Below are 22095 nucleotides of genomic sequence, written 5' to 3'. Positions count from 1 at the left end.
TGAAGAGGTAATAGGTGTTTATTAAAAACTTTTTCACCCAGAGGCAGTTACCATGTATAACTTAAACCCCAGCCCACTACAAAAAGGGATGGGGGCAATAAAAACTGTGCAACATTGACCAAAGGACCCAGACAGATGAGACCCGGGAAGGGCAGCCCCAGGGGCCGGGGCCTCTCCTCTCCCGAGGCCTGGAGCAGCTGCATTGTGGAAGCCGGGGCGCCCCTATCCCCTGGTGTGGCCCTGTGCACCGGCCTCTCCGGCTGGGGCAGGGACCTCCAAAAGGCCATCAGTAGTAGTGTGTGCTCATCGTGCAGCCTGGCCGCTCAGCCACTCACTCTGCTGAAGGACACACAGGGACAGCTCAGGATCGCCCTGGGCAGGACGGGGTGCCCCAGCCGCCCACACTGAGCCCAGACATGGTGCTTTCCAGGTCATCAGGGCACGTGTACGGCCCTGTGGAATCCAGGGGAGTGGGACCAGGGCTCTTCCTCCCATCCCTTCCCAGCACATCTGGCAACTGCACTCAAGCCCAGAGCCCCCACCTCCGCCATTGCTGAGGCTGCGCCCCATGGCCGCTCGATGTGAATGCCAGTTGAGGCTCCTGCATGGGCAAAGACAGGGGAGTCATGACCTCAGGGGGCCTCCACTCCCAGCACTCCCGAGCCCCCTGGCAGAGCCTCGGGCCCACCCCAGCCAGCCTGGGTGGTGCCTCACCCGCGGTCTCCCTCCAGTGTGCTCTGGATTTCCTTCAGGACTCCTGCAGGCCGGGTGGGAACAGAGGCCCACTGAGGCCCTTGGGGCGGCCAGCCATAGCCTTTCCACCCTCTTTCACCATGGGTGCCGGATGGATCTGTCCCCTGCCTCAGGGTAACGGCCTGCCCAGCCTCCCTTGACCCTGATCCCCCCTTCCCCACCCCTCCTGCCAGCCCCACGCTCTCCCACCCAACTCACTCTCATCACTGAGCAGAGCGCGCTCCATCACCAAGCCGGGCTGCTTCTCTGGAAGGTAGAGGCCGGGTCAGGGAGCCCCGCCTGGGCCCTCCTCGGCCTGGCTCTCTCCTTACTGAGGTCGGGATGTGGAAGCCCAGGGCTGGAAGGAATGCCGTCTCTACTCCCAGCCCAAACACTACCTGCTCACTCAGGACCCCGTCCCTCCCGTCCAGCCCCAGGTCTGGGCTGGGTGTGGCCCAGGTGTGCATGGGCCCAGGAGGCCTGTCTTACCCTCGCCATCACTCTGAGTCCCTGAGTTCCTGTGGGGAGAGAGACAGTGAGGACCAGGGCCTCTGGGCTCCCTGCCCAGCTCTGAGAGCCCTGGTCCCATGAAGAACAAAGTCAATGGTGCAGCCTGCCCTGAGCAGGAGAGCCTGGGAGGTAAACTGAGTCCTGCCCTGGACTGCCAGCTTGCACAGGGGCAAGGGGCACGCGAAGAGGTATAGAGAGCCAGAGCCTGGGAGGGTGGGCTGAGCTTGTGGGGAGGTGTCTCTGGCCAGGCAGCAGTGGGAGCCTCAGGGTATCTCAGAGAGGGCAGGGAGGGGCAGGAGAGGCCTCTGGCCCTTTCACTCACCTGGCTCGGCTCGGCACCTTCTTGGGGCCTGCCCCGTTACCAGGGCGGTGGTTCTTGGTTTCTGCTGAATCCACCAGACACCGGGGCTCCACCAGCCACTTGGTGGAGAGAGAGAAGCGCTCGAACTCCGAGGGTGAGATCAGGTAGAAGCCTGGGGAGTGGGGGCAATGCTAGTGGCCTGGCCTGGTGGCTGCCAAGGCTGCTTCCCAACCTGGGGGAGTAGGGGCTAGCGTTCCCTCGCAGTTCTCCGCTTAAGGCCCATCCAGTCTGGCCATGGCCACAACACCCCTGGCCACCCTTCCCGTCCCTGCAGTGCCTGGGGCCCCCACACCCGCCCAGCCCAGCTCGAACACCTTGGCCATATTTGGTGAAGACGCAGGAGGCGATGCCACTGACGTCCTCCCGGCGGATGCAGCTGTAGCGCACCTGGGGCTTGAGCAGTGGCAGCGACACCACCTGGATGTCACCCAGATTGGTGAGGACTGCCAGGTGGTGCTCCCCATAGTCCTCAGCTCGACGACTGCCGAAGTGGGCCACGCTGACCCGCCTCACCCTTGAGCCCTCCAGGGCCGTCAGCTTCAGCTTCAGCTTGGCACTCACCTTGGGCAGCGTGAACACCTGGGGGTGCGGGGTGGTCGTTCACGCCCATGGCCAAACCAGTTCTCCTGCGAGGTGCTGTAGGTGCTGGGCCCTCCCCTCCCCGCATGCCTCCCGGTGTCCTGGCAAACCCTTGGCTCTCAGTTGCACAGACACAGCCTGGGGGGATGCCGAGGTCACCGACTTCCCTGTCTGGAATTTTTTTTTTTTTTGAGACAGAGTCTTGCTCTGTCACCCAGGCTGGAGTGCAGTGGTGTGATCTCGGCTCACTGCAAGCTCCACCTCCCAGGTTCACATCATTCTCCTGCCTCAGCTTCCCAAGTAGCTGGGATTACAGGCGCCCGCTACCACGCCCGGCTACATTTTTGTATTTTTAGTAGGGATGGGGTTTCACCGCGTTAGCCAGGATGGTCTTGATCTCCTGACCTCGTGATCTGCCCACCTCGGCCTCCCAAAGTGCTAGGATTACAGGTGGAAGCCACCGTGCCCAGCCTTTTTTTTTTTTTCTGAGATAGAGTCTTGCTCTGTTGCCCAGGCTCAAGTACGGCAACGTGATCTCGGCTTACTGCAATCTCCGCCTCAAGTAATTCTCCTGCCTCAGTCTCCCGAGTAGAGCTGGGATTACAGGCGGCCGCCACCACGCCGGGCTACATTTTTTTGTATTTTTAGTAGAGTTGGGGTTTCACCATGTTGGTCAGGCTGGTCTTGAACTCCTGACCTTGTGATCTGGCCTCCCAACGTGACTTGGCCTCCCAAAGTGCTGGGATTATAGGCATGAGCCTGGCCCCCCATCTGGATTTTATCCCTTCCACAGACATAGGTCCTGCCTCAGTGTCCTCACATGAGACTCCCCCCTCCCTTATTTCCTGTGCTTCTGGAGCCCCTCAGATACCAATGCAAACAAGGTGAGTCCCAGCCATCGTTTGTGCCCAAGGTCCAAGCCTCCTGGATGTCCCGGGGAGTCCCAGGGAGACCCGCCGCTGCCCGTGTGGCACCTTGAACTGCTCCTCCGACACAACGAGCAGCTGGTGGCTTCCCTGCATGTCAGGGCTCTTCGACAGATCATGGGCCACTTCGAGGGGCTCGGGAAGGGGTACGCTGTGTCCGTCGAGCACCAGGATGCCCACCACCGGCGCCCGGTGCATCAGCTGGATCTCCTTGGCTACGGGGAGGAGGTGGGTAGTGGGACTGTGGGGGGTGGTGGGGCTGGAGCCACTCCCTGGTCCTAGCCCAGGCAGCCCGAGCACCCCCTGCTCTCCCTGCCCAGCACTCACCCTGCTCTGCCCGCACGGGCTCATCCATTCTCCGCTCAGCGGGGGGCACACGCAGGGAGAAGGCATAGATGGTGCCCCCGTTGGTGCCAGCCCACAGCGAGGGGCAGTGGCGGGAGCCTGCCGAGAAGCCATGTGTGGGTGTCTGACCCTTGGCGTGGGAGTCGGGTGGAGCTGGGCAACCAGGGCTTACTCCCAGGTTTTCCCTCCTGGGAGAGGCTGGAAGGCTCTCTGACAACCACACAGGCCGCAACATAGAAGACCCCAGTCCCAGGTCAGCTCAGCCCTTGCTGCAATACAGCAGGGAGAAGCAGCCAGGGAGACACACGTTCTCTGGAGGCCAGTAGGCTCTGCCATCCCCGATCGTCACAGCTGCTCTAGGAGGAAGCTATCACTCCCTCATTTTACAGAGGGGCAAGCTGAGGCCCCGAAAAGCCAAGTGACGGGTCGGAAGCCATGCTTCTAAAGGGTGCTACAGCCTGGATATAAAGCCAAGGCAAGCTGACTTGGAGGCCCAGGCAGGGGAGGGGAGGAAGCAGGCAGGGGCTGCAGTCTGCCCCTGCTCACAAGGGGAAACCCTCTTAGGTCCTACCAGCCAGGCAGGCGGCAGCCCCTGGCATGCCCCCAGGTCAGGGGGTATCTACTGCCCCCCACCCCTCAATCCCGGGCTGGTCACTCACTGTCCCTCAGGTAGGTGTCAGCAAAGTACAGGGTCCGGACGAAGCCTGTGAAGGAGTCCTCTGCCGAGCGAGCCTCGATCTTGCGCTGCACAGGTGCCAGCTCCATGTTCTGGAGGCCCGGCCGCTCAGTCTTGGCGCTCCCCTCCTGCACCTGCAAGGGGTGGGCCAGCCTGAGGGTCAGCTGTGGCCTCCCCTCCCCAGGGACAGTGCTTTGCTCAGTGCCGATCCTTGCATCAGAAGGCTGGCCATGCCAGCCACCTGCCAGGTCTGTGTCTAGGAGGACCCTTGTCCAAGTGGGAGGTGCCCTTGGGGGAGACTACCTGGGTCCCCAGCATGTTGTAGAGAGAAAAAGGAAATCATTGACATTTACTGGGGATTAGTTCTAGGGTAAGCATTACAGTTACTGCCTTTCTGCTCAGGAAGCTGAGGCACAGAGAAGCAGCGTGACCTGTCTGAGGTCGCACATGGCGGCAAACCCATGTGACCTGGACCCTGAGTCTTGTTTGTAGCCCGTCATGCCTGGGGAGCAGGGGCCGTGTGACCCCTGCTGGCTGCTCTGAGCCGAACCTGGGTGGGTGGCCGGCCGCAACCTCCCCTCGGGCCTTACCTCTCCTGGGGTGCCAGCCGGGCGCCGCTTCCGGCTGGACACCCGGCTCCGACGCATCCGGCGGAATGACTGACGCAAGGACTTCTTGAGGGACTTGACGCGGGACAATGGGCCCTCCAAGGCCAGCTGGTCACTGGGGTGCAGCGTGCACCTTGGGGGGATGGCAGGCTGTCAGTGCTGCTAGGTCCTGGGGGTCCTCGCGGGCCCCACTCCCAGCCCCTGGCCCCAGCTGCCCTGCTCACTTAACAAAGACCTGCCGCCGCTGCTGGTGGTCAAAGAGGCCAAAGCCATGGCTGGTGCCAAAGGCCACGAGCCGCCACTCAGAGTGCAGGGCCAAGGAGGTGACCACAGCCGGGGGCTGGCACTGCACCAACACGAAGGGCTGAAAGCCAGGCTCAAAGCGCACAGGCCCTGAGCGGGCTGCCAGGCGCTCGTGCCCCTTCCAGCGGTAGCCCTCTTGGTCTTGCAGCAGGTCGGCCTCCACCTGCTCCACAGCCTGCTCTGCTGCCTCATCATTCAGTTCCAGTACCAGCACCTGGGCGGGGTGGCAGGCGGCTCAGCAAGCCCTCAGCAAAGGGACGGCAGGGCCGCAGGACGCTACTAGTGGGGACAGCAAAGGAGCTGAACCCAGGCCAAGGCCCAAGGCTCAAGCAGGGATAGGCCTCCGTCCAACCTCAGCTCTTAATTATTTTTTATTTATTTATTTTTTTGAGACGAGTCTTGCTCTGTTGCCCAGGCTGGAGCGCGGTGGCACGATCTTGGCTCACTGCAACCTCTGCCTCCTGGGTTCAAGTGATTCTCTTGCCTCAGCCTTCCAGTAGCTGGGACTACAGGCACACACCACCACGCCTGGCTAAGTTTTGTATTTTTAGTAGAGACGAGGTTTCACCATGTTGTCCAGGCTGGTCTCGAACTCCTGACCTCAGGTGATCCGCCTGCCTTGGTCTCCCAAAGTGCTGGGATTATAGGCGTGAGCCACCATGCCCGGCCCACCCTTAATTCTGATTTCTGGAGAAGAAACAACCGTCCCAAGGACCTCCCGCCAAGGGGATCAAGCCACCTCCGTCCGCTGGAAGAGCACAGGACACAGAATGTGCGTCAGGCAGGTGGCTGGCTCCTGTCCCTGCGGGTCCCCGTCATCCACCACTCCTCCCCAGCTCCCCTCCCCGGCCCAGCCTGCTACCTGCCCTGCCGTGCCTGCCACAGCCAGGTAGCCACTGTACTTGCAGAGGAAGATCTTCTGGATGCCCAGCCGGGGGTCATCACTGTAGGGGTCAAAGGAGCCCACCTGGAGAAGGGGAGGGGCCCTCTGAGCGGCCATGGGGGCTGGACCCAGCTGGCCTCTGCCCTTCCTGGGTCCCAGGCTCCTGGCCTCACCTTGCGGAGTGGGGGCCACTCGTCCTCGCCCTGGGCACTGAGGTTCTCGTTGGGGTCCGTGTCGGTGAGGAACACGCGCACCGTGCTGAGTTTGTACAGCAGCCGCAAGCAGACACCTGAGGCATCCCAGAACCGCACCGTGCCATCCTCGTGCCTGTGGGCAGAGCCCATCTGCCGGGCATGAGAGGGACGCCAACCTGGGCGCCCAGGAGCTGGCTCGTCCACCTTAGGGCTCTGCTCCCACCCCACACATCCTCCTGGGGAGAGGAAGGGTAGTGTCGAAGTCCCCTACCCTGTGAGCAGCAGATCCCTCTGGGGTGGGGCTGGGGTCAGGCTGGTGCCACCGTCAATTGGCCACTCCTAGAGAAAGAGACCAAGAAGTCTGTGGGAGAGTTTGTCTTGGGGTGGGGCTTGGCGTGGGGCTGGGCCAGGGCCGGACCTACCATGGTGGAGAAGTGCGCATTCTGCTGGCTGCCGGCGGCAATGATCCGCTCCCACAGCTTCAGGGGGATGTTGGAGACGTGGTGGGAGCAGGTGATGGCGGAACAGTGCAGGGAAGCCAGGTAGGGCAGCTGGACCGGTGGCCAGCCTGCTGTCTGCAGGTCAATCACCACCAGCTCCTCCTCAGCCAGCACCACCAGGGCATAGGGGTCGTCAAAGGCTGGGGTACAGGCCAAGGATCAGGGGCTGGGGCCAGGAGGAAGCAGCCCAGCCCTGCGGAATCAGAAGCTCCAGGGTTAGAGCCAGGGCATCTGCAGATCCAGAAAGCCCTGTTCTTGGCTGCTTGAGCAAAGCCTTTCCACCTCCAGGAGGGCAGCAGGTATGGGCAGCAGCCCTGGCTCTGTGTGCAAAGCTGCTGAGAGCTACCTGGCACAGGGCTCCTGGAGGGGATACACCTGGTTGGAAGGCAGGGTCCCAACCAGGATAGGCACCCCAGAGGCAAGGAGCTGTGCCTGCCAACCCTCTTCCCTGGTTCCTCCTCTATGGGACCTGCCCTCCCTGCTCAGATGCGCCTGCCAAGCCTCCCCACAGGCAGTGGCAAGCGTGGTCTTCAGTACACCAGTTGCTAGGGGTGGCATTTTCTTTACTGCACACAATCACCTCACCTCACTCAGGCCTGGCCCCAGCTAGTGTTCAATAAACGTGCACTGGACGATGAAACCATTTGTGTTTTTTTTTTTTTTTTCCTTTTCTTGAGACAGGGTCTCACACTCTGTTGCCCAGGCTAGAGTATAGTGGTGTGATCTTGGCTCATTGCAACCTCCACCTCCTGGTTCAAGCGATCCTCCTGCCTCAGGCTCCCAAGCAGCTGGGATTACAGGTGTGAGTCACGATACCCAGCTAACTTTTGTAATTTTGGCAGCGACCGGGTTTCGCCACGTCGCTCAGGCTGGTGTTGAACTCCTGGGCTCAAGTGATCTGCCCACCTCGGCCTCCCAAAATGCTGGGATTACAGGCATGAGCCACCATGCCCAGGCGTTTTTTGTTTTTTGTTTTTTTTTCTCTTTTTTTTTTTGAGATGGAGTCTTGCTCTGTCGCCCAGGCTGGAGTGCAGTGGTGCGATCTCGGCTCACTGCAACCTCTGCCTCCAGGGTTCAAGCGATTCTCCTGCCTCAGCCTCCTGAGTAGCTGGGATTACAGGCGCCCACCACCACACCTGGCTAAGTTTTATGTTTTTCTTTTTTATTTTTTCTGAGATGGAGTTTCACTCTTGTTGCCCAGGCTGGAGTGCAATGGCCTGATCTTGGCTCACCACAACCTCTGCCTCCCAGGTTCAAGTGATTCTCCTGCCTCAGCCTCTCGAGTAGCTGGGATTACAGGCACGTGCCACCAACGCCTGGCTAATTTTGTATTTTTAGTAGAGACAGGGTTTCACCACGTTGGCCAGGCTGGTCTCGAACCTCTAACCTCAGGTGATCTGCCCTCTTCGGCCTCGCAAAGTGCTAGGATTACAGCTGAGCCACTGCCCCTGGCTGACGCTGCCTCTTTGAAGCGCTTGTCCTCCCTGCTCCTCTGGGGTCTGCTGCCCGCTGGCTGCTCCCAGGTGTTCTTGGCCAGATCCCCACCAAACTCCATGCCTCCAAGGCTTGAGGGTGCCCGGGCTCAGCTTTCCCATGCCTTCTCTTCTGTCTTCCTCACCACCTGGGCAGCCTCCTCAGGGCCCCTGGTTTCACATCTCTCTCTTTTTTTTTTCTTTTCTTTTCTTTTTTTTTTTTTTTTGTTGAGACGGAGTCTCGCTCTGTCGCCCAGGCTGGAGTGCAGTGGCATGAGCTCGGCTCACTGCAAGCTCCGCCTCCCGGGTTCACGCCATTCTCCTGCCTCAGCCTCCCGAGTAGCTGGGACTACAGGTGCCTGCCACCTCGCCCGGCTAGTTTTTTTTTTTTTTTTTTTTTTGTATTTTTAGTAGACACAGGGTTTCACTGTGTTAGCCAGGATGGTCTTGATCTCCTGACCTCGTGATCCACCCGTCTCGGCCTCCCAAAGTGCTGGGATTATAGGCGTGAGCCACTGCGCCTGGCCTCTTTTTCTTTATACTTCAAAATCATTGAGCAGCCTTCACACGTCTCTGCACGGATGACTCCAAATGGACACCTTCCCGATCTCTCCTCTGAACTCCAGACCCATAAGCCCCAGCTGTGTACTCGGCATCTCCCTTATGGGTCTGGAGATCAGAGGAGAGATTAAGTCCTCAGATTTGATTCCCGCCCAGCTGAGCTTACCGCACCCTCTTGCCACTACCTTCTCCAGGATTCCTGGTGCTCCCAGTAAACCCTCATGTCATCCTTGACTGATCTCTCCTCCCCTCTCTCACCTCTCCCTAGACAAGGAGCCAACAAATTACAGCCCGAGGGCCAAATCTGGCCTCCTGCTTCTTCCTGTCAATACGGCTGTCCTGGAACACAGATACACCCCTTGTGTTGTCTGTGGCTGCACGTGCTCTGCAATGGCATTAGGCTGAGTAGCTGCGGTGAAGAAAGCCACCCAGCACTTTATAGCAACAGTCTGTGAGCCCTGACCCGGCCCCTCGGTCAATGCTGAATGTTAGAAAAGACAATGTAACCCCAGCCACCTTCTGTCAGCCCCATGGCCGGCACCGCAGCCCAAGCCGAGGTCACCTCTCCCTCGGCTCTCACGGGGCTCCCGTCTTTGCTCCACTCTGTTCCCCACATGGCAGCCAGACAGATCCTTTGGAGCAGAGGCTAGATCATGGCACCCCTGCTCAGGGCCCTCATCTCCCTAAAATCCTAAGTCCTTACCGTGCCTCCACGGCTCTATATGATCTGGCGCTGGCCACATCTGGACCCATTCTGGGGCCATTCTGCCCTCTCTTCGCCCCTACCTCACTGGAGCAAGCCAAGAGCCCTCCCAGCTCAGTCTGCACCCCATGTCCCTACGGGGCAAGCCCTCTCTCAGACTGTTCCTGTGTCTGCGCAAATATGTCCCCTTATCAGGGACGCCTTGCTAACCCTCGTCTAAACCAGCACTGCTGTCCTCTGCCTGGCTTTTTTCTTACCTCTGATGTTATTTGGCAACCTGCTCACTCTGTCCACATACTCAGATCTGTGTTCCATGGGAACAGGGACCCTCTCTGTTTCTAGAACAGGGCCTGGCATGTAGCAGTTGCTCATTAAACAGGAAAGCCTACCAGGGCCAGCTGGGTCACAACCCGGCACGGCAGAACCATCACGGGAGAGCCTCAGGGTGCCCATGTATCATCTGAGGGAAGCACCACTCATCAGGCACCCATCTCCTGGCCTGCCGGACTGCGGGGAGTTGGGGACACAGAGGGACAACTGCAGGAAGGTGGCCTGTCCTAGAAAGCCCCAGCAGTCTCGAATTTGTAGCTCAGCAAGTTTCTCCCGTCCCTTCCTGACCTTTCCGCTGGGAATCAGGTAACTCAGCCCGGGGAGTGTGGCCACCACAGCCCAAGAGGCCCCTGCTCTGTGCCAACATGGCCCAAATGCTGTGGAAAGAGCAGAGCTGGGCCTTGCTCTCGGCATCCAGGGTGTGAGGAGGGAAGAGAGGCTGAGAAAGAAAGAAAAGCAGGTTTGGGATTCCCCTGAACAGGGTAGAGGCCGTGAGTACACAGACCAGGTGTCCTGAACAGCCCCGCCCCCTCACCTTTCGGCCTCAGGCCCTTTCAGGCCAGCGTCATTAGGAGAGGGCCCTCCCTCCTGGAGAGCTCCTGCAGGCCTCCTCTCCAGGTTTCAACAGCAGCCCTTTCTGGTCTTGCCTGTCACACTATTTACGAGGCTGACTCAGGGCTCTGCCGGTCCTGCTGGAGCTCCAGGAGGCTGCACAGCCACCTTCTGCCCTGCCCAGAAGGCGGGCTTTGCCATCTCTAAGCTAGGACCCTTTTGCCTCAGCGGGGTGGGTGTTAAATCCAACAGTACGGATCAGCTCCCTGTGGGCTAAGTGCCATTACAGTCTGGAAAGGGCAGAGAGCCCGGGGCAGGCAGGAGGTGTGGCTGGGCTGGGTCTCTAGCTGGGGAGGGTGGCAGGGAGGCAGAGAAAGGAGCTGTAGGCCTTGATGACACTTCACCTTGGGGTGCAGTAAGGCTAAGCGACTCAGGACAGTGGTAGGCTTAGGAACACCTGTGCAGAGCCCTTTTTTTTTTTTTTTTTTTTGGAGACACGGTCTGGCTATGTCACTCAGGCTGAGTGCAGTGGCATGCTCCTGATGCTCCTGGCTTGCTGCAACCTCCACCTCCAGGGCTCAAGTGATCCTCCCACCTCAGCCTCCTGAGTAGCTGGGACTACAGGTATGTGCCACGACACCTGGCTAATTTTTTTATTTTTTGTAGAGACAAGGGTCTCCCTGTGTTGTCCAAGCTGGACTTGAACTGCTGGGCTCAAGCGATCCTCCCACCTTGGCCTCCCAAAGTGCTGGGGTTACAGGCAGGAGCCACTGCACCTGGCCCTGTCTTTACTGATGGCCCTGCCCCACACCTCCCACACCTAACCCTGGGTACCCACTCCTGAAGCTCTCCTACCGGCTGCAGGGTCCGCCTCTGTGAGGACAGTAAAGTCGATGACACGGGAGGTGAAGTCGAAGGCCGTCTGCTGGCCATCGTGGATCACTGAGATGCAGTGGCGGTCCCCGTAGCTGGCCCGTGGCATGCCGCCCTGGAAGATGGTGAAGGGCAACCTGGCAGGCACAGAGAAGCAGCAGTGGGCTGGGGCTCCTGGCACGGCCTCAACAGCCATAGACCAGCGATCAAAGTGACCACTCAGTCAAGGTCCCCAGGAGCAGGGGGGACTGGACCCCATCTCCTTCCAACTGCTACAGCCCAGGAGTACTTGGGGGTAAGGTGAGCCATCCAGGCTGGTGGCTCTGAGTCTCGGCAGCCACTCCTGCCTCAAGCTGGGTGCTCCCCCCAATTTTTTTTTTTTTTTTTTTTTTTTTTTTTTTTGAGACGGAGTCTCACGCTGTTGCCCAGGCTGGAGTGCAGTGGCGCGATCTCGGCTCACTGCAAGCTCCGCCTCCCGGGTTCCCGCCATTCTCCTGCCTCAGCCTCCTGAGTAGCTGGGACTACAGGCGCCCGCCACCGCGCCCGGCTAATTTTTTGTATTTTTTTTAGTAGAGACGGGGTTTCACTGTGGTCTCGATCTCCTGACCTTGTGATCCGCCCGCCTCGGCCTCCCAAAGTGCTGGGATTACAGGCTTGAGCCACCGCGCCCGGCCCTATTTTTTTTTTTTTTTGAGACGGAGTCTCGCTCTGTTGCCCAGGCTGGAGTGCAGTGGCCAGATCTCAGCTCACTGCAAGCTCCACCTCCCAGGTTCACGCCATTCTCCTGCCTCAGCCTCCCGAGTAGCTGGAACTACAGGCGCCCGCCACCTTGCCCGACTAGTTTTTTGTATTTTTAGTAGAGACGGGGTTTCACCGTGTTAGCCAGGATGGTCTCGATCTCCTGACCTCGTGATCTGCCCGTCTCGGCCTCCCAAAGTGCTGGGATTACAGGCTTGAGCCACCGCGCCCGGCCCTCCCCCCCATTTCTGTTTGAACATCATCCAGAGTGATTTTGTCAGAAGAAACAGGGCTGCCACTAAAGAAGTTTGAGACCTGCCGCTCAGCACCGTCTCTCTGGGAAGGTGGAAGGAAGGAGCAGGAATGAACTTGGCAGGAATTGGGCCGCTGAAAGACGTGAATAGCATCTACCCTCTCTCCCCTCCCTGTTGTCCAAGACCCCAACATGGGACCTGAGAGTGTTCACTGGCACCATCTTCCCAGGCAGAGGCCTAAGTGACCTTTCCAGCCCTCTAGGAAGGCTCTGGAAAGGAAAGAAGACCAGCACGGATACCTACCCCTGCCTAGTGGTCAGCCAGAGGATTTTGGTAATCGCTTTGCAAGGAAAGGGACCTGAAAGGAAAGGAATCGGCTTGAACGGATCCTCCAACTCTCAGACAAGTGTCAGTCCCCACAGGCACAGATGCCTCAAGCTCATGCCCACATCCACATGGTAGACCTGTGCTTGGGACTTTTGTTCTGAGAAGTTCCCCCAAAAAACTGGGTGAGGGGAACCCTGCTGTGTGGCTTTGGACAAAGCCTTTACCCTCTCTTGCCCTAGAGTTTGCTTCAGAGTTGAGCATCCTGCACCTGAATCCAGGAGGCACCGGGGGTGGGCCCTGCCCGGCGGGTGAAACACTGACCGTAAGGCACGAGGCTGCGGAGGGGCTCTGGTTGCTGGGCGTCGCTGGACACGGGCCACTGGCAGTAGCTGCCATCGGAGTGACAGCTGACGAGTAGGCGGCCGTCCCGCTGCCACCAGATGTTCTCCAGTTGCTATGGAAGAGGAGGAGAGAGACAGAGGGCAGCACGCTGGACCGAGGCAGCATTCCCATCATCTGCACCCCATGCCTCTGCACAGAGCGTGGATGTGCCACATGGGGCCCTGGGAGAGCAACATGGCGCCCGCCATGTCCTGGGCACTGCCTACCTGGCTGCTGAGGAAGTGGTAGAGCACACGGCTGCCCTGCAGGTCCCAGATGACAACAAGACCTCGGCTGTAGCCGATCAGGATCTGGTTGGGGTCTCGAGGGTGCTCCTGCAGCGCCTCCACCATCTCGAACACCCGCCGGTGGCGGGCCTCCTCTGGCAACCTAGACGAGGGGAGTGCCGTGAGCCTCCGATGCCATCCGCCAGGGAGAATGGCCCCCAGAATGGCACAGCCACAGGGCTCCCTATGCAGAGGTGGCTGCTCCATGTGCCAGCATGGAAATATGGCTAGGGGCTGGGCGCAGTGGATGGCTGAGTGTGGTGGCTTATGCCTGTAATCCCAGCACTTTGGGAGCCCAAGGTGGGCGGATCACTTGAGGTCAGGAGTTCGAGACCAGCCTGGCCAACATGGCAAAACCCTGTCTCTACTAAAACTACAAAAAATTAGCCGGGCGTGGTGGCACATGCCTGTAATCCCAGCTACGCCGGAGGTGGAGGCAGGAGAATTGCTTGAACCCAGGAGGCAGAGATCACAGTGAGCCGAGATCACGCCACTGCACTCCAGCCTGGGTGACAGAGTGAGACTCCATTTCAAAAAAAAAAGGAAAGATGGCTAGGACATGTCACCAAGGGGATAGGGGGCAGCATGTAGAACAAGACAGGGACATGGAGACAACCTCCAGTGATGTAAATACAGGCGGTACAACTATAAGGCAAGGCAAGGCAGTGACTTCTGGAAAAGTCAACGTGGGGGCAAGAGGGAGCCTTGACTAGGAAGGGTGCGTGAGGCCCCCGGAGGGCATCAAAGTTCTATTTCTGTGTCTGGGGGGATGGCTGTAAGGATGCTCTACAAGAATCTGTTAAACTGTACATTCATATTCAGTGCATTTTTGCAAAAGGGAGTGTTTAATAATAAAGAAGTTTTTTAGCCCCATAAAACAAAACTCTATGAGTTGGCCTGGCCCTGGAGCCTTGACCCCTCCCCCATCTCCAGGCCTGGAATGCTGACCTGAGGGCTGGAGGTGTTGCAGCCAACAAAAAAACCACAAGGCAGCAGGCACAGGACCAACAGCCAACAGTGAGGCTGTGGGAAGCGGACCCAGCCTGGACCCAAGCCACACTAAACCCAAGCTCTCCACATTATCTATACCTGGCACATCTACTGCTAGCACTGACCTCACTGACATTAGAATCTGAATAGAGAGTGAGAGTTGAAGGGGACTTTAATATTTAATTTTTTTTTTTTTTGAGATGGAGTCTCGCTCTGTTGCCCAGGCCGGAGTGCAGTGGTGTGACCTCAGCTCACTGCAACCTCCACCTCCCGGGTTCAAGTGATTCTCCTGGTTCAGCCTCCCAAGTATCTGAGATTACAGGCACCCACGACCATGCCAGGCTAATTTTTTGTATTTTTAGTAGAGACGGGATTTCGCGATGTTGGCCAGGCTGGTCTCGAACTCCTGACCTCAGGCGATCCACCCATCTCCGCCTCCCAAAGTGCTGGGATTACAGGCGTGAGCCACTGCACCCGGCCTAATTTTTAAAATTTTTAGAGACAGGATCTCATTCTGTCACTCAGGCTGGAGGGTAGCGACCTGATCATGGCTCACTGCAGCCTCCAACTCCTGGGCTCAAGTGATCCTCTCACCTCCCAAGTAGCTAAGACCACAGGTGTGTGCCACCTTGCCCAATTAATTTTTATTTTTTTGTGGGGAGAGACAGGGTCTTGCTATGTTGCCCAGGCTGGTCTCAAACTCCTGGCCTCAAGCAACCCTCCCATCTCAGTCTCCAAAAGGGCCGAGATTACAAGTGTGAGCAACTGTGCCCATCTAGATATTCTTAATAAATGCAAATAATGCCCTTATACAGATGAAAATTGTTAGACAATTAGAGGGCTTCCAACTTCTTGCCATTAAAAACAGCCCTACAATGATCATTGTTATCCTGGATCTTTACACAGACTTCTCAGAGACAGCTGCAAGACTAAAGGGCTGGACGTTTTAGGCGGGCGCGGTGGCTCAAGCCTGTAATCCCAGCACTTTGGGAGGCCGAGACGGGCGGATCACGAGGTCAGGAGATCGAGACCATCCTGGCTAACACGGTGAAACCCCGTCTCTACTAAAAAATACAAAAAACTAGCCGGGCGAGGTGGCGGGCGCCTGTAGTCCCAGCTACTCGGGAGGCTGAGGCAGGAGAATGGCGTGAACCCGGGAGGCGGAGCTTGCAGTGAGCTGAGATCCGGCCACTGCATTCCAGCCTGGGCGACAGAGCGAGACTCCGTCTCAAAAAAAAAAAAAAGGGCTGGACGTTTTAAAAACTTAGATGGCCGGGCGCGGTGGCTCACGCCTGTAATCCCAGCACTTTGGGAGGCCGAGACGGGCGGATCACGAGGTCAGGAGATCGAGACCATCCTGGCTAACACGATGAAACCCCATCTCTATTAAAAAATGCAAAAAACTAGCTGGGCGTGGTGGCAGGCGCCTGTAGTCCTAGCTACTCGGGAGGCTGAGGCAGGAGAATGGTGTAAACCCGGGAGGTGGAGCTTGCAGTGAGCTGAGATCCGGCCGCTGCACTCCAGCATGGGCGACAGAGCGAGACTGTCTCAAAAAAAAAAAAAAAAAAAAAAAAAAAACTTAGATAAGTGTAATCAAGTGGATGAGAATGTAAACTGCCAAAAGGGGCCGGGCGCGGTGGCTCACACCTGTAACCCCAATACTTTGGGACGTGGAAGTGGGTGGATCACCTGAGGTCAGGAGTTCAAGAGCAGCCTGGCCAACATGGTGAAATCCCATCTCTACTAAAAATACAAAAACAAGCCGGGCGTGATGGCGTGTGCCTGTAATCCCAGCTACTCGGGAGGCTGAGGCAGGAGAATCATTTGAATCTGGGAAACAGAGGTTGTGATGAGCTGAGATCGTGCCACTGTACTCCAGCCTGGGACAGAGTAAGACTGCCAAAAAAAATGTTTGTTTTTTTTAAAATAAATAAACGAACTGGGCCAGGCGCTGTGGCTCATGCCTGTAATCCCAGCACTTTGGGAGGCTGAGGCAGGCAGATCACCTGAGGTTGGGAGTTTGAGACTAGTCTGACCAACATGGTGAAACCCCGTCTCTACTAAAAATACAAAATTAGCCGGGTGTGGTGGCGCATGCCTGTAATCCCAGCTACTTGGGAGGCTGAGGCAGGAGAATCGCTTGAACCCAGGAAGCAGAGGCTGCAGTGTGCTAAGATCATGCCACTGCACTCCAGCCTGGGCAACAAGAGTGAAACTCCATCTCAAAAATAAAATAAAACATAATACAAAATAAAATAAACTGGCAGGAGGAGCTCTCAGGGCACATGGGCCCCCCTGCCAACTAGACTCTCACCAGCTAACTACAGGGTGAGGCTAGGCACTGGTGTGGCCACCTGCTGGGGTGCACATCCCATGCCGTCCTGCCCACAGGCTGTGTCCCATTGTGGTACTTGTCATCCTGCAAAGTGTTCTGCTCTGACCTTGGGCACAGAGCCCTACCCTGCTGAACCGGAAAGGCAGAGGTCTGCACTCAGAGGGATATAGCCCCAAGTGGGATCCTCCCAGCCCAGCAATGCCCTGCCCTGGGCAGATGGTCCCTGCTTCATTACCACCCAGGGCTGGAGAGATGGGCTGGCCAGCTGCAGGAGTGTGTCCTGGGCCCAGTCCAAAGCCTTGCAGGGCCAGGGGCCAGCACCCTGGCCTCCTCCTGTCCCTTGGAACCACAGATCATTCCACCACAAGCGACCTGGCCCCCACACGATCCTGTCAGACGCTATCCCCTCTTTTTTTGGGTCCCATCCCATTCTCCACAACCGGACCTGATCTGACTCCCTCTCTATCATAGTTCCATCGACAAGCAGAGCAAAGCTTCTGAAATGATCTCAACAGACCCACATGCCTGTGGCGGTCAACGCTTTTTAGCCACGGAGCCTGCAAGCAAATGGAACCTCAGCAAAGTGCCCACAGCACAGGGTGGCACCAGGAGCTGCTCTAGTAATGCAGGGAGGTCTGGGCCCGACTTCCCCGCTATGGAGCCCCTGGGGTTTTGAAACCCATGGCAAGTGCAAATGACACTGGACTGAGAGTCGGTGACATTACACAGTCATTTGGGGCCTTTAGATCCCCCAAAGTCCCCTTTTTAGTGCTATGATGCTAACCTATGATAGGCCAATAGGTTCTCAGTAGGGGACAGGTAGGAAGCCAAGAGCCTCCCCTGCTAGCCCCATGGAATTCCCAGCATAGAAATGACAGCTCCTGAGAGAGTCCTGGGACCAAGGGGAGAAGCCATGCCTAACTTGAGGGGATGGGGTTAACAGCAGCCGGGCTCTGGGCTCACCGCTGCAGCACCGCGTCCGAGCTGATGGTCCGGTCCTCCAGCGCGCGAAAAGCTGGCAGCTGCACCACAAACACGTTGCCGCTCTCGGTGCCCAGGTACAGCAGTTCGCACAAGGAATGGGGCAGGACCACGGTGATCTGTGTGGCACTGGGGGCAGCCCTGTGACAAGAACAGCTGCCTGTGAGCTGACCGCTGCCCAGCAGGGGAGACCCCATGGACAGGGTCTCCTGACTCCTGGGAAAACAAGCCCATAAAAATTCATGGGGTTCATAACCTTTCAGCCCAGGACAAACACTGGTCACTTTCTGCCAAGACAGGAGACAGATGGCAGAGAGGCTGGGCTAGGAGGTAGGAAAGACGCCAGGGGCCCTCCAGCATAACACGGGGTGTGGGCGGATGGAGGAGGTGGGCTGCGGCCCCACCCACTCCACTCGGAGCACCTGAGTATGGGGATGCATCGGGTCAAACGCATGCCAGGCACTGCCAGGGGCGCAACAGGCCCCACGAAGGGTGAGTCCACTCCAGAGCTAAGGGCAAGGGTCAGGCTGGGCTGGGAGTGGAAGGGGCTGGGGACTGAGCCCTTACCCTGGGGGGCCACGCAGTGTGAAGCTCTCATCCTCCTGTAGCTCCGATGCTCCGCCCTTGACCTTCAGGCTCCAAAGGTGCAGGCTGTTGTCATCCAGCAGGGTGACCAGCTGGCACTGGCGAGGGCACAGGGATGGGAGCATGTGGTCTTGCTACCCAGCAAGGCCTTTACACACTGGGGCCGCCCAGCCTGGGCTGGTTGTTTCAAAGACCCCCTGGCCACTCCCAGCGTGGCCCACGAGCCCCAGCTGTGGAAAGGGAGGGGGTCCCAGGCCTTTCCAGCAGCAGCAAACCCAGGGCCACTGAATGCCAGCCTCTCCACACCAGCCCTGCTGGAAGCAGTGAGGGCAAGGAGGGTGTGGAGGTGGCTTCCTGTCCCACCCCAGGTCCCTCACCTGGCCGGGCAGGAGGTGGATCTGCGTCACTGCGTTGTTCTCCCGGTGCAGCCCCATGAACTCCACGCCCGGGGCTCCATAGCTACGAGCAGGCTCAGGAAAGCTCTGGAAGGCCAGACACCATCCCCTGACACCATCCCCTGCCCACCTTGAGTGCCAGGCCCTTGGGGCCCACGTGCAATGAGTGCAAACACAGAGAGGGGCTGCCCTCCCCGCAGGCAGCAGGACTCATGCATGGAGCCTGGGATGGGGAGGAGATACAACAGCCCTGGCCCTGGGGCACCAGGCCAGTGACCCGACCCCTGGGAGATTTTTCCCAGTCAGGCCGGTGGGAGCAACTCCATAGAAAGGTGAAGCCCTACCCTGGCAACCGTCAGGCTGCCACCCTGATTGTGAGCTACAACAGACGTGTTGGCTGTCGCTTGGTAGCACCTGTGAAAAAACACACGGCCTATCCCCAACAGCCTCGGCACCAGGGATTGGTAACCAAAGTCTGGCTGTGGCCTGGCAATGATTAACCAGTGAGGGAAGGCTGAGCCGGCAGCAAGGCCCTGGCCCTCTGTGTACACCAGCCCAGCCTGGAACTCGAGCGCTCCATACCCCTCCCCCACACCGGGCAGAGGGGAAGAGGGAGGTCAGGCTCCGCTGGAGGTGGCAGTCAAGCTGTCAGAGGTGGTCCCTCATCTCTCAAGTCCCTTGGGTCCTGCCCTGGGAGCACAGATCAGACTGGCGGGGTGCCCAACCTGATCCGGTTTTTCATCTCTGAAAACACCGGGAGCCCCCAGTCGGCCAGAACCAGTGCTTTGGATAAAAGATGACCCAACTGGACAACGTCCAGCCTCAGGCCGGGGAAGGACTGTCCCTGCCAGGCAGAGCCCTCTCCACTCTCTGCCGCCTGTGGGGGTGGGGGTGGGGGTGGGGGTGGGGGTGGAATTTGGAAGATGGCTGCCTGAGCCTAGCTCTCCTGGCCCAAGGCCACCCCACCTCTGCTTGTGGATAGGGACCTGGGGCCAGTCCACCTCTGATTCTTATCATGATAGGTTAAAAATCAAAACTGCAGGCTGGGAGTGCGGTGACTCATGCCTGTAACCCTAGCGTTTTGAGAGGCCAAGGTGAGAGAGTTGTTTGAGCCCAGGAGTTCAAGACCAGGCTGGGCAAGATCACAAGACCCTGTCTCCACAAAAAAAAAAAAAAAAAAAAAAAAAAAAAAAAATTGTTTTTGAGAGAGAGTCTCGCTCTTTGTTGCCCGGGCTGGAGCGCAGTGGCGCAGTCTCGGCTCACTGCAACCTCTGCCTCCCAGGTTCAAATGATTTTCCCACCTCAGCCTCCCAAGTAGCTGGGATTACAGGCATGTGCCACCACACCCTGCTAACTTTTTAAATATTTTTAGTAGAGACAGGGTTTTACCATGTTGACCAGACTGGTCTTGAACTCAAGTGATCCGCCCGCCTCAGCCTCCCAAAGTGCTGAAAAAAATTTTTTTTAATTAAAAACATTCCTAGTAACTTGCTTTTCTGGTGGTGAGGTGGGGAACTGAGGGAGGCAGGGGCACAGAAGGGCCCAGGCCTTGCTACTGACACACCAGCCAGCCACTCACTGACTGAGCATTGGCTGAGACACGGGCATCAGGTCCTTCCCCCTGGATCCACCAACACAACCCCTGCAAAACAGGTTTCTGAGCCCCCCAGCATCCTCAGCCCCTGCCCAGGACTGGGGGATTCCTGAAACCTCCAGGAGTGAGAGGGGGAAACTGAGTAAAGGGAGCAGACCACATGAATGGTCTTGAAAGGACACAAGGGACAAAATAAGCCTGTATCTCCTCAGTCTGTTTCAAACCTCACTGTCCTCCTGCAAAGGACAGGGTCACATCCCACCATGCCCAGGTGCCCACTCCATCATCAACCATACCCACCTCATTTTGGAATAAAATCATGTCCAAAGCTGGAAATCAGGAAAGTCTCTCATTTTATCCCAACAGCCCATGGGCAAGGAAGGAAAAAAAGATGTCCTTCTCCAAATCTCACCCACCCCAAGGCCCTGCCCGGCTGGGAGTGAGGGGACGGAGGATACAGCTTGATGGCTCCAGAACGGGTGCCGATGGCCAGGATGCGCAGGGACGGGCTGTAGCCGAGGGCGCTTGGCTGGTGCGGGAAGCCATGCTCCACCGTCTGCAACGAGAAGCACGCGGGGTGGGCCTGCAGACCTCTCCCCTTCATGCCACCATGGCTGCCGGAGCTGCAGCACTGGAGGACGCCAGCAGGAAGCAGGGATTCGGAACCTTTCAGGTTCCTCCCAGACACCTGAGTGTTGGAGCCTAACCCAAACTTACCAGGCCCCACCCCCAGTCCCTTTGTGACTCTGCCCTTGGCCTCATTGCCACTCCTTCGAGCTCATCCTCCTGGATGCCACGCCAGCCTCTCGATGCTCTCCAGGAACTGATTTGGTGTCTCCACCATGTGCGCCCTGGGTGACGGACCCAGCCCTCCTCAGTGGCATGGGGGCCTTATGGATGTGGGGTGGGGAAAGTAGGGGGAGTTTGGAGCAATGGAGACACTGGTCTCTCGGGAGAAAAGCTTGGTTGCACCGCAGCTCCGGGCTCACCCGGGGGCCCAGAGTACCGCGGAGGCTCTGCCCTGCTCTGGGCTCTTCCAGGTCCCTCCAGGCCCTAGTCAGCTGGGTCTCATAGGCTCTTACTGTCACTGAGTTTCAACCATCTTTCCAGAAAGGGAATTCCTGGAATGTCGTTGCAGACACGTGTTTTTTCATTTATTACAGAAGTAATACACACACACTGTGAAAAACTTGGGAGGTATAAAGACGTTTAAGAACAAAAATTACCCAGACTCCCACAACCAGAAGTAACCCTTGCTAACACCTCAGTGTAAGTCCTTTGAGTCTTCTGCACTTGTGAATGTTTGCACAATTTTTTTTTTTTTTTTTTTTGAGACGGAGTCTCACTCTGTCACCCAGACTGGAGTGACAGAGTGAACTCAGAAGCTCCGCCTCCTGAGTTCATGCCGTTCTCCTGCCTCAGCCTCCGGAGTAGCTGGGACTACAGGCGCCTGTCACAGTGCCAGGCTAATTTTTTTTTTTATTTTCAGTAGAAACGGGGTTTCACCGTGTTAGCCAGGATGGTCTTCATCTCCTGACCTCATGATCCACCCGTCTCGGCCTCCCAAAGTGCTGAGATTACAGGCGTGAGCCACCGCGCCCAGCCTCATGTCTATATTTAGAAAAATATAATTGGGATCATGCCATATGGATATACATATACAAGTTAATGTACAGGTATAGCTTTGTAGCCTGTTTTCCTACTTACAGCCAGCCAAGGTTGTTAAAAGCTTGAAAATGACTTTAAAAAACATTTTATTTATTTATTTATTTATTTATTTTTGAGATGCAGTCTCGCTCTGTCGCCCAGGCTGGAGTGCAGTAGCGCGATCTCGGCTCACTGTAAGCTTTGCCTCCCAGGTTCACACCATTCTCATGCCTCAGTCTCCCGAGTAGCTGGGACTATAGGTGCCTGCCAGCACGCCTGGCTAATTTTTTTGTATTTTTAGTAGAGATGGGGTTTCACCACGTTAGCCAGGATAGTCTTCATCTCCTGACCTCGCAATCCGCCCACCTCGGCCTCCCATAGTGCTGGGATTATAGGTGTGAGCCACTGCGCCTGGCATAAAAAAAATTTTTTTTTTTTTTTGAGGGTCTTTCTCTGTTTCCCAGGCTGGGTGC

General features: G+C 57.5%; 1 protein-coding gene across 4 annotated transcripts in view; it reads right to left on the bottom strand.

The window, feature by feature from the left end:
• The window catches only part of LOC105469165 (LLGL scribble cell polarity complex component 2), a 52349-nt gene continuing 30254 nt past the window's right edge, over positions 1–22095 (bottom strand). Inside the window, exons 3-26 of one of the 4 annotated variants that reach the window (XM_011719839.3) lie at positions 20434–20531; positions 18364–18445; positions 17969–18084; positions 17384–17542; positions 13036–13198; positions 12749–12881; positions 12404–12458; positions 11091–11245; positions 6540–6757; positions 6389–6456; positions 6097–6250; positions 5903–6007; positions 4962–5254; positions 4720–4870; positions 4113–4263; positions 3436–3552; positions 3157–3323; positions 1918–2182; positions 1565–1715; positions 1222–1250; positions 952–999; positions 715–757; positions 543–601; positions 1–339 (exon numbers count right to left, since the gene is read on the bottom strand). In XM_011719839.3, coding sequence (XP_011718141.2) covers positions 332–339; positions 543–601; positions 715–757; positions 952–999; positions 1222–1250; positions 1565–1715; positions 1918–2182; positions 3157–3323; positions 3436–3552; positions 4113–4263; positions 4720–4870; positions 4962–5254; positions 5903–6007; positions 6097–6250; positions 6389–6456; positions 6540–6757; positions 11091–11245; positions 12404–12458; positions 12749–12881; positions 13036–13198; positions 17384–17542; positions 17969–18084; positions 18364–18445; positions 20434–20531 — 2988 coding nt within the window. In that variant the 3' untranslated portion in view covers positions 1–331. The remainder of the gene's footprint in view (positions 340–542; positions 602–714; positions 758–951; positions 1000–1221; positions 1251–1564; positions 1716–1917; positions 2183–3156; positions 3324–3435; positions 3553–4112; positions 4264–4719; positions 4871–4961; positions 5255–5902; positions 6008–6096; positions 6251–6388; positions 6457–6539; positions 6758–11090; positions 11246–12403; positions 12459–12748; positions 12882–13035; positions 13199–17383; positions 17543–17968; positions 18085–18363; positions 18446–20433; positions 20532–22095) is intronic. The other 3 variants (XM_011719841.3, XM_011719842.3, XM_011719843.3) reach the window with 3 other exon arrangements.

The sequence above is a fragment of the Macaca nemestrina genome, chromosome 17, assembly GCF_043159975.1.
Source record: "Macaca nemestrina isolate mMacNem1 chromosome 17, mMacNem.hap1, whole genome shotgun sequence".
NCBI lineage: Eukaryota > Metazoa > Chordata > Mammalia > Primates > Cercopithecidae > Macaca > Macaca nemestrina.
Note: the sequence above shows the minus strand (reverse complement) of the source record. Positions and strands in the feature narration are given on the sequence as shown.